The sequence below is a fragment of the Paramormyrops kingsleyae genome, chromosome 1 (genome assembly GCF_048594095.1).
Source record: "Paramormyrops kingsleyae isolate MSU_618 chromosome 1, PKINGS_0.4, whole genome shotgun sequence".
NCBI lineage: Eukaryota > Metazoa > Chordata > Actinopteri > Osteoglossiformes > Mormyridae > Paramormyrops > Paramormyrops kingsleyae.
The window spans coordinates 2,955,242-2,967,547 of record NC_132797.1 but is presented as its reverse complement, the minus strand read 5'-3'; the positions used below and the strand labels follow the sequence as shown (position 1 = coordinate 2,967,547).

General features: G+C 42.9%; 1 protein-coding gene across 1 annotated transcript in view; it reads right to left on the bottom strand.

The window, feature by feature from the left end:
• Nucleotides 1–11,087, bottom strand: part of LOC111851230 (G1/S-specific cyclin-D2-like) — a 132,495-nt gene extending 121,408 nt beyond the window's left edge. The window contains exon 1 of the mRNA XM_023825941.2: nt 10,884–11,087. Within this exon, the coding sequence (XP_023681709.1) occupies nt 10,884–10,928 (45 nt within the window). The 5' untranslated portion in view covers nt 10,929–11,087. The remainder of the gene's footprint in view (nt 1–10,883) is intronic.
• Between the last annotated feature and the right edge of the window lie 1,219 nt (nt 11,088–12,306).

The following is a 12,306-nucleotide window of genomic DNA, read 5'->3' as shown; positions in this document are numbered from 1 at the left end:
CCTAACCCAAACCCGAACCCTAACCCTAACCTTAACCCAAACCTGAACCCGAACCCTAACCTTAACCCAAACCCGAACCCCCTTTACGGTACTCCAGAAATAAACTTCATGGGGTCTCCAGCACAGCTCCACCTCAATGGATTTTTACCTGGGGGAGGGATGACAAGTTTTGTACATTTACTACCTGGCTATGCGTCGCTTCTACATAAAAGGAATTTGCTTTGGGGTGTCATGCAAACGGACAATCAAACAGTGAACATAATAACAACAACAAATCGCACGCAAAAATGAAACGATGAAAAGTTGCATGGCATGGGAGAGACTGCGTTCCATCATTTAATGATGGCCTGGAAACTCCAGCTTTAGCGAGGGACTCACATACCGCTAACACGTTAACACGCCACAAGGATACACGTCGTCTGCACAGGGAAGAGAGGTGGGGGAAGATTACCCCTCCAAAATAAAAATATGGTCCAAATACACGCAAGCCTGTGACCTCACCACATCAAGCTGGTTTATTTATTTTAATTAACCAGCGCCCGGCCAAAATGCCTTCCCTAATTAAGCTGTTTGTCTTTCGAGACAAAGAGCGAAGGCCCCAATTAGCCGCCGGAAGCTAGACTAGCCGGAGAGCCTTAAAGAGACACGCACAGAGGGGGCCCTGTGCGGAGCCGCAGCCGCCGGCGGAGCCCTCTCAATGGGCTGCTTCAGCTACTCCGTTCCCCCTCCGGCTCCAGCCTCTGTTTGCGCAGACGTCATGGACCCGTTTCAAGCTCCGAGCTCTGTGGTATTTCGTCCACCTCCGAGAACGTGGGCGGGACCCTGGAGACCTCAAGGACGAACAGGTAGGGGGCGCCCTGCCTGGCTAACTGATCCTCCAGGGTCACCACACAGCACCAGGGACCCAGAGCAAGCATGACGGCGGCGTATTTACAGGAGCAGCCTCAGGGGGGCACTATTCCTATTTTGCTTCATTTAAATAAACAAAGTGCACTCACTTGTTGACAGAACAGAAGTCTAGAAATTATTCATACGCCTTGGTAAATTTGCTCGTAGAAGGATTCTTTATTTTGAACGCAGGCCAATGGCAATTTCATTTCGTAACCAGACGACTTCACATGTTTTTGATCTGACCATTTCAAACTAAAATAATTACCAAGCATGTTGAGTAATTAAAGGACATTAACTCAAGTACGGCTACTCATACATAGCCCAGAGCAGGCATAATTAATCAAACAGATAACGATTGTAGGACTGCTAATCAAGGTTTTCAGCCTTCAGGAAAGCAGTCCTGTAGTTAGAGGATCTTGTTGCCCCACTGGGACTGTAAGTTTAACCGTGGGGGAGGGGGGATCAGTGGTCCTGGAGCTCAGAAGCTACCTCACCTCAGCTTGCTTAAAGTGATTCTGATCCCGGTTCTGTGCACCGTACTTGTCAATCATGCCTAGAGCCATTTCAGAATGCAGACACCAACCATGAGACAGGCACAGCTGTCCCAGGGCCTTATAGTGCCCCCTGCTGGCATAGAGGTGCACTGTTTAGCTAGAGCAAACTGTAAGCACCTTGGATGTTAGCCAGCCACATTGCTCACAAACCCAAGAGGGATCTTCAGCCACCTTCCCCAAAAGGGAGGACACCACCACCTTGGCAGGAAGCTTCAGCACCCAAAGCATCTCACGCTCGACTCCGCCCACTCCCTCAGATCCCCCAACAGCCCCTCCCCCCCCCCCCAGCTCTAATCCTGCATTCTATTATTTCTCGCCAAGTCGGAACTCAGATGAAAACGTCACGAAAAACGTCACTTCCCGTCGGAAACAAGCCTCTTTTATGACGTTGATGTCGACAACATTTTGTTGTCCGAGTTTCCCCTGTGACGTAATTTCAACATGGCAGCTTACACAGTAATTCTACTTTATAAATATTAAAAAATGTTTATTTTCTTAAATGTATTAATAGTTATAAATGTAATTGCACGTGTTTGATTTAGAGAGTACCATGTCATGACCGTAAACAGTATCCTATCATGCAATATCAGATTTTTACCAGACTTGTTAGTGTCTTTTGTTTGTTTGTATTTGTTTAGCTCTCGAAAAAAGAATATCGCTATGAATGTACTAGAATATTTTGTAAAGCTTTTAATGTGGTTTGACTAGTTCACGTTTCTTGCTTGTTTGTCTCTGGGAAAAAATAATCTCACTCCAAATTTGCTAAAATATAAAGCAACAACACACAGCAGCGTGTTCATGGAGGCAGCCATGTTTGTTCCGAGATGTGGTAGCTTGAACGGGAAATTGTCGGACGTGATGTCACTCACCTCGGAATTTCCAAGTTCCAAGAGATAATCGAACACAGGATAATTTACCATAGAAACCAAGATAACTTCAAAGTGACTTCAGGGGTGTTTCTCAGTATGTGTACTTTACCGTACTGGTGTTCTTCTGTACCAGTTTGACGTCATCTTCCATTGCCAAAAACCAGTTCCAATACTCAAGAACAGAAGTACAGAGGAGAGTAAAAATCCCTGGATGTCATTCTTGCCCAGCCCCAGATATAAAGGATGCATCAGTTGCATCCTCACCAAACAAGACAAATCCCATGATTCCTCGTGTCTGGAGTTCATTCTTGGGCGGTAAGTTCGAATGACTGTACGAAACACCTCAGGTCTGACAGTTACCCTTTTGCTCGAGAAATACAGCTCAGTGAGGAGGCTGAGTTTAGGCTGCTGCATGTCATGTGAGAGAACTTGGGTTACAAAGCAGTCAGTGAAGTTCCCCCAGATAATCAGACTGCTTTTCTCTGAATGCAGCGAGATGCCAAAATAGCCCAGTTACTGGTGTATACATGCTGCATAGCCCAGTTACTGGTGTATACATGCTGCATAGCCCAGTTACTGGTGTATACATGCTACATAGCCCAGTTACTGGTATATACATGCTATATAGCCCAGTTACTGGTGTATACATGCTGCATAGCCCAGTTACTGGTGTATACATGCTGCATAGCCCAGTTACTGGTGTATACATGCTACATAGCCCAGTTACTGGTGTATACATGCTGCATAGCCCAGTTACTGGTGTATACATGCTGCATAGCCCAGTTACTGGTGTATACATGCTGCATAGCCCAGTTACTGGTGTATACATGCTGCATAGCCCAGTTACTGGTGTATACCTGCTACATAGCCCAGTTACTGGTGTATACATGCTGCATAGCCCAGTTACTGGTGTATACATGCTGCATAGCCCAGTTACTGGTGTATACATGCTACATAGCCCAGTTACTGGTGTATACATGCTGCATAGCCCAGTTACTGGTGTATACATGCTGCATAGCCCAGTTACTGGTGTATACATGCTGCATAGCCCAGTTACTGGTGTATACATGCTACATAGCCCAGTTACTGGTGTATACATGTTACATATCCCAGTTACTGGTGTATACATGCTGCATAGCCCAGTTACTGGTGTATACATGCTACTGTATATAGCTTGACAGGATGCCCGATAATAAGGCATTTTATTCACAAATTTTGTCTGAGTCTGTCAATGTGCGTTAAGTTGTTTTGTGATCACCATCACATGACACCATTACAAACATGTACTTTGTGTAAAGGAACCAGCTGCTATGACCTTTCATTCATCCTTTGCATATGGATGTACCTTCCATTGCGTATCATTTTACAGACATGCATGGTGCTTTTCTCTCGTTCAGACACACACTATCAAAAAAGTTGCATAGTTTAATTTCCATTGGGTCTATTAATGGTAAGCTGAACAATTATTAACCAAATTAGACTGTCTTTTCTATCTATCACCAGATAGAAAGTCATTCAACTATTACTTACATTTGTAATAACAAGAGACTATTACTAAGTTGTCAGTTAGTGCTAAAAGACACATTATTTGTACGTGCCGTTATAATTAACCTAATGCGACATACACACGATATACATGACACAAATGTAAGAATGAAATCATGTTAACTTGAAGAATACCCAACATGTATGTGTAAGGCAGAAATATCAGGCATAATAATAATAATAATAATGCCATCAACAAATAATGCTGTGGTGCACTTTGCATGTAAACATGTAGGAATGAAGTTCTTTGGGTGTCTTGCAACTGATAGCACCTGCATGGAATTATAAACTAGAAATGACTGTATACCCATTGTGAAAGTGCTTATTTTATATATTTAATGTGTTCCTTTCAGTAACCACTTGAATGACACAGACTCTCTCTCTCTCTCTCTCACATACACACACATGCGCGCACGTCTTTATTTTCACACTGTCTAGTGCCCTAAATTGAACTTTACACATTCTGTATCTTAATATCTGTTAGCTTGTACTCAAAGCAGAGCCTCTTTTTCACAGGTAGCACATTAAGTGTTTAAATGCAAAGTGCACAGTCGCGTCTCAGAACACCAACACACAATCACACACATATGCACGCTCAAGTCTTTCTTTGGTACCGTATGATATTTGTACTTCATATGGTCTTTACACATTCTACTATTCAAGTTAACAGTATTTATTATATATAAAATTTTTATTTAATCCACAAGACCACAGTAAATGTATGACATTGACAACACACACACACACATATAAATACACACACACACACACATATAAATATATATATATATACACACACACACACACACACACACACACTTTGTTTTGTTTATGGCATCTAATAGTTCAGCGTTACACACTCTATAACATGCTGGGTACACTTCAAGATAACATTTTATTTCATTCTTCTGTGACACATTCATAGTGCATATATCGCTTTATGTCACGCCAGGGCAGTTTTCATGGCATGCATAAATACTTTGTCTTTTAGTACAAACTTTTACCATTCAATGATAAATTTACACAGATTGTTACCTGTTACTTCACTTGTTCTAACTGAGACATTATTCAGCATATCAGACAAAACAATTAACGAACCTCTTCGTTGAAATTTTTGCTAATGAGTAGCCTATCCGTGGTTATGATTAAAAGCCGAAATGTTATCTTCATAGTAATAAGAAAACAACACAAGAGACACGATACAGAAACAAATAAAAAGGCATTACAGACTGAACCCGTTGCCCTTGAATGGAAAAGCATTGAATAGGTAGATCTCAGTACTGAAAGACCTTTTAATAATAATAAACACGTGCGCTCGTACCGTGTTGACGCGGTATAAAAATGCAAGTCAACCGCGGTTTTTAAACGCGTATACTTTTATGCCAGTGCTCCGTAGGAAGGTGCGGTGTCGCGACATATTGAGGGGAAATGCCGTATTTTCTCTCGTTTTCGGCCCCAACAGCGGAAAGTATAACGAAGATACCGCCGGAGAGAGACGAACGGGGTTATACTGCGAATGGTGATTTAAAAACGTAGTTCTCTAAAATCCCATGACTTTTCGAAAACTTTCTGATATTTTTTATTTTCCATAACTTTTCCAGGTCTGGAAAACGTGATTTCTTAATTCCATGATTTTTCCATGATTTTCATGACCGTGCAAACCCCGTATAGCCTATTTATGGGGGGGTATTCTTTTTTTTTTACCTGACATTTCTGTTTATACACAGAACACAGTTTACACGGTAATCTACAGACACACAATCAAGAGATTGAACATTTTGCACCACAATTTAAAAGTTATGAAGTCCAGCGGAAGCGTTAGACCCGCAGGAGTGCCGTCAATCAAACCCAATATATTCTGTGGACGGTAAGATTCTCTGAAGAAAAGGCAAGCGTGTACAACTTCTTTATGCCTCTGCAGCTAACCAATAAAAATATATCACACTATATATATATATATTTTTTTTTTTTTCTGGTTATAAATATGTCACTTCTAAGCGAAACGAGTAGCATTCACAGGGGGATTAAATGAATCTAAAACGGAAAATAACATCTTACGTAGATTATTGAAGGAACATTAATTATAAAAATGGAATAGTGCTTTATTGTTCTTGGGACTAAGCAGGGTGGGGGGGAAAGGAGTGCGAGGGTGGGGGATTTTTGGTGTCTGCCCTGTGTCCCAGGATCATTCAAACTTTCTTTAGGCACAAGGTCACTCTTCCTGGCACTGCGCTGAAAATCTATTCTCCTAATGCAACTTTGCTGCCATCTAGCGATCACAAATATTTACTACATCATATTTTATAACCTATTCACCTTGTATTCACTTTATAAATTTTAATGTGACGCATTTTTAATTCCAAGCTATGTGAAATACAATACAAATATTCTACATCATCAAGCAAATTACGCCAAAGAATAATCCTAATGTAGTAAATGAATAAAAAGGAATGCAATCACGCAAGTTTTATTCCAATGTTCCATACAAGCGATTAATTACAGAATCTTTACGATATACACTTAAATTCATACGCCTTTGCCCTAAAACCAAAACAACAGAATTAGTATAGTGACCATGTTTCTTTTCCTTTCAGAAAATGAAAAACTTTTTACAAAACTTTTCATGATTGGAATATGAATATGAATAATGTTAAACAATGCACCAGGGTCAAATTCATCTCTGGCATATTTTATTAATTTCGTGTAAATACATTATTTGCCCACGAGAGGTCAGTATTAAATCGCTTAAAAAGAAGATACTTTAATCCAATAAGTGCAAACTCTACCAAACTTGCAGACAAAGAAAAAGAACATAATGGATCTAAAGGATTACTTCAGGCTTAAAAACAACAAGCCACACAATATGCAGTGTGGTACAGTGCTGTCAAATACACCACTTCTGCCATCGTGCCATTCGTGACGTTTTACTTTAGTAAGAAAAAGGAAGGTAAAAAAGTAACTCCTAAACCACCATAAATCCTTCACAGCACTGCCTCATTCCTAAACATTAGCAAAATAGTAAAAATAACCCAGAATCAGCCCCATTAAAATGGTCTGTCACTGTCGATGGAAACACAGCACAGACTTAAGGTGCAGCCAATGCACAGATGGAAAAAACTGGGTAGAGAAAGTAGGAGTAGGAGGGTCTGGACCTGTAAGTGAACAGAGCTCATTACCAAAACGGTGCAAGTTTGGGCCTCTGTTGCTTAGTAACTTCAGTTAAACATCTGAGCAGACAGGGGCAAGCTACTGCAGCCTTGGAGAGCAGCGGTAAATCTGCGTGTAACTGGTAGATCGCAATTGACAGACCAATCGCCATGACATTCCCAGTCAATCGCGACACCTTCTACTGCCTCCCCCAGCAAATGACCCCCCCCCCCCACTGAAGGGGTCTGCCCTGTCATGAATGTTAGCTCCCTAGAAATAATACAACTGTAAATGTAGCTCATAATTTAAAAAAAAGAAAAAAAGAAACAGGCTGGAGAACACTGTAATTCCTGGGACAGGCTCACGGCAAACCCCGTACCGGATAAGCAGACTGCAGTTCAGCACCCCCTGCTATGTGCAGCATACGTACAAGCAAATCCCACACACAGAGGAGGTAAGGAGCATGCACTGATTACAGCAACACAGAGGAAGCTATTAAAAAATAAACTTAAAAAACCACTGCCTCTGGTCTGATCCCACAAGAGAGCTACTGCAGCACAAAATGCTGAAAAAGTTCATGCTGGCTGTGACAGAAAGGCATCAGAACACAGTGCATCGCAGCTGGCTGTATATGGGGCTGTGTAGCCACAGACTGGTCAGAGTGTCCATGCTGACCCCTGTCCACCACCGAAAGCGTCAGAACTGGAGCATGGAGCATGGAGCTGGACCTGGTCTGATGTGTCGTGCTTTCTGTTGGACGGCCGTGAGGAAGAGGTTGCACCAGAATGCACTATGAGAAGAAGGCAAGCCGACAGAAACAGTGAGATGCTCTGGGCAATGTTCTGGGAAGCCTTGGGTCCCGGCATTCATGTGGGTGTTACTTTGACACTGTACCACCTCTCTAAACATTGCTGCAGACCAAGTACCACCCTTCATGGCAACGGTATTCCCCGATGGCAGTGGCCTCTTTCTGCAGGATAATGCATACAACCAAACTGCAAAAAATTGTTCAGAAATGGTTTGAGGAACATGAAGAAGAGTTCAAGGTGTTGACTTGGCCTCCAAAATCCCCAGGGCTCGATCCGGTCGGCCATCTTTAGGACGTGCTGGACAAACAAGTCCAATCCTTAGAGGCTCCACCTCACAGCTTACAGGACTTACATGATCTGCTGGTAATGGCTTGGTGACAGATACCACAGGACACCTTCAGAGGTCTTGAGGAGTCCAGGCCTCAACTAGTCAGAGCTGTTTTGGCAGCACGAGGGCGACCTACACAATATTAGCCAGGTGGTATTAATGTTATGGCTGATTAGAGTATAACACAAAGAAAATGTAAGCTCATATGCTTCCTACACCATGCGGTTGCGTTTTGGGTTGGTGTGTGTCCTGATCAGTCCGCCGCACCTGAATAGCAGATGTGTGAGAGCACGCGTGACTTCCTGTTTGGGAACACACCCGTCCCACGCGGGGAATTTTCTGACACTCAGCTCGAGCTTACTGGGCTCGCACTAATTTCACATTTTCCGACTTCTTAACAGAAAGGCTGAAAGGTTTTCTTTTGAATTTACGTGCATTTGCAGATGGCACAGACTAATGGTTTAATGTCAGGCAGAATGCAACCGTGACTCAATTATAATGATAACATTTTCTGTCGGCAGACCAAAACTCTCGCTGTATTCGGAACTACTGAGGTTCACATCATAATCATAAATCTGGCAAATTTACAAAAGAGTTCTTTGTCAACCTGTTGAAGAAGACTTAAGCAAAGATCACAAGAGGACAGTAAAATGCACAAAAATGTCCATTACAATGTCAGTACTAAAAGCCCTACTTTTCACTGGACAAAGCAAATGAAAAACTATGACATTCAACAATTATCCAGCTGCTTAGCAAATGAAATCCTTCAAAACTTTGGCTTTTTTACTGTGAAATTACAGCCACATGTATCATAAAATTACATAAAGAAAAACCTAAGTGTCGCTGATCAGATTTTCTTAGATGGGTAATTCCTGAATTAACTGCGTCATATGAGGGTGGATCAATCTTAAATCAGTAACCACAGAAAATAATTTCCTGCCTGCTGTCAGTTCCCAAGAAAATAAAAAACCCTTTTGCAGGTTTTATATTGTGTGGCTGTAGTTGGTCTTTAAAGTGGTGGTGTAACCTTATGAAAACTCAAAGACACACAGTCCCCACACAGATCTCTATGCACCAATCGCAGTGTCCAATTCACTGCTTCCATCCAACACTGCAGAACTGTCACATCAGTGTTCTCCAATCAACTCACAAATACATCAGCTGTCGGTCTCAGGGAGGGCGACATGTGCCAGATGCGGTTTCTGAACCAGATAGTGACAGGCTCGATTCCCGGCAGGTCTATCTGCTGTTCCCTTGAGTGGGTACTGAACTGCATTTGTTTTAGCTGTTTCAGTTTCAAAGTTTAAACGTTGATTCTATCAGCAGACAAACAAAACTAAAATCATATCAGTGTCTGTGCAGGCAGCCTGGTGACGGCCGTGGAAGTGTCTTCCGCAGCCATAATACGTCTGGCAGTTTCCCCGGGAGGATGCGGGGGTACCTGCTCGCGCGGCGGTTTCGGGAGAAACTGCGTCTGAGCAGCAGCTCAGTTCACAATCCTGTTCAGCTGGCCTGGGGGGTGGGGCGCTGGACGAGCATGGGGGGGGGGTGGCTGTACCCACATCCTGTGCGCAGTCTACCGTTTAGCCGCACGCCCCCGCGCGGGCACACAGTCGCTGCAGCTGGGTACGAGCGCGCTCCCGCTCAGCAGCGATAAGGAGGAGCGCGAACCTGCCGTTGGGGAGCGCGAGGGAGGATAGGCAGCTCGGCGAGCCGTTAAGCGCTTCTGGGGTGAAAAAGAGGGTGGAAATAAATCAGAAATGCGCTTATCTGACAGAGAACTGGCAGGGAGCACAGCTCGCTTTCATCCCTCGTAATGCCTGGTTTATTTATGCCAATAAAGTAGGGATAAAATTCCCAAAACGCATTAGGTGTGAAATTACAGGAAACATTCCTGCGTAGGCTACCACTTTCTTTAGGTCTAGTCACTGGTTATGGCGTGCATATAGCAGGTTACTGACATATTTTTCACCCAAAACAATCTGAACTGACTACAAACTTCAGTTTTTCTATACACCTGTTGGAACTGCGTGGAAGTAAGGTTCAGTTATTTCTTGTATCTGTAATTGGCAGTTAAATATCGAATATACTGTCGCCTTCTGGTAAAAAATAAAAAATGGACACTCTAAGCAAGTAAACGGAGATTGTCTCTCTCTGGTTCTCACGTATCTATGCCCCAAACAACATTCACTGTCACGTTACCCTGCAACAAGAACAACGTCACGTTTCGATTGTACACACTGTTCTAAAACGAATTACACTGAAGGTCGACGCTTTATCATTTTTGTGACTCGTTTAAAATGGGATCTTCCATCCCACCCGCACAAATCACCATCGCTACGTAAATTCGCATTTAAAGCACAATCACTTTCCGAGAAAAACTACACAGCCGTTACGATAGGGATCCAAAGCCTTTTGCATGTATATACCCAGTTGCGCAAGAGACAGACCATACAGTCACCAAAATAACCAAAGAGAAAAAATATATACGAAAAAGGCAAAATACACTCTTCATTACAAAGCTTAATTTTAGGAAGGTCAAGAAAAAAAAAACAATACGCATATAAGGATTTATATTAATCTATCATTTTTTCATAGTGGACCAAAATGGGACGCCTGCCAGCATCGTACTTGCTGTGGATCTGAGCGTAACGATCGAACAGCTTCCAACAATCCCGCAGGTTTGGGTCACCACGACCGTCAGGCTCATAAAAATAATGAAAGCATCGCTTTGTCTTACCCCGGTGTTTGGCTGACGTTTGGACGCCCGCCGAGACCCAGCCATCGGATGTTTTGTGACAGCGTGCAACTCTCTTGTTTACAAAGCTTCGGCCGGGGATCCGATTGGCCGCCGCGATCGGGACGGCGACGCCCCAAAGCTTTTGTTGAACTTTTGCACTTTGTCACCCTCGGATGTGTCGCTAGGTGGCAGCCGTCGCCCGACTCATGAATTCATCCGCCACGAAATCACCATTGATTCCGTTGCTATAAAATGATACTGCACGATCTGTCTTTCGGGATAAAAATAACAGTACGTTCCAGAAAAATACACCATGTGTATATTTTTGAATGCAGGGGACCGGTACATATATTAAACAGCCCAAGCTTAATTGGGAGTGCAATTACAAATTACTATTTAATTACGGCGTAATCACACACACTTTGACCGTAATGCAACCCAAGACTTCTGTTACTACTTATTTCATTCAGTTACTGTTTTTTGCTCAGTCGTAACCATATAAATAAAAAGCTAATAATAGCCAGCAGGTCTCCGGCTCAGTTTGCTACTGTTGTGGTCCTAAGACAGTGGGTCAGTCTAAATGATAAAACTATAGGTTATACATTTAAGTGTATAAGCTTTGCCTTTAAAAAAAAGTTGCCTATAGAGGCGGAGATTACATTTTGCCACGAAGCAATGGACTATTTCATGTATGATAGGTAATTCATAGAATTCTTGCAATGCCAAAAAACCTGAAATTATAAAAATGTTTAGCACATTAACCAATAATACTAATAAATAATGCATTGACGTGGGGTTCGGGATATAAAGAATTAATCCATTCAAAATTCTAGCTGCTCATCTGATAAATTTTTTTAAAGTGTGTGGCTCAGCAGGTTAGACCTATGTGATTGTGTGGCAGGTCACTGGTTTGAATCCCATGCTTGATAATCATATGATGCCTCATAATTACATGTTGAGCCCTTCAGCACGGCCCTTAACCAGGGGAGCTGTGCCAGGGATTCTGGGTAAATGGCTAACATTCTGCTCTGACCCCAAGTTTCACTCTTACCTGTGGCCCAGGAACCTCGGGGACATAAAGCAGGAGTCAGTGAAAACAAAGGAGTCCCTGTGTGCCCGTACTTGTGCAAATGACTCTGGCAGCACGAAATATTTTGGCGACTGGACGGGGTCCCTCATGATGAATTTTGCGGGCCCACACACCCGAAAATGCTCAATATGCCAGATGGCCAGGCCAGCCCAAACCGAAAGCATCATTTAGACACACAAATTTGCACGACTCCATGTCTTTGGTGCTGAGGGACGACATGCACACAGCACAGAGAGAATATGCGAAACCCACATAAGCAGAGCAGGTGTGAGCACAGTGAGGTGACACGGCTATAGACGATAGGAAAGGTAGGTTAGTCATTGAATCAGCTGA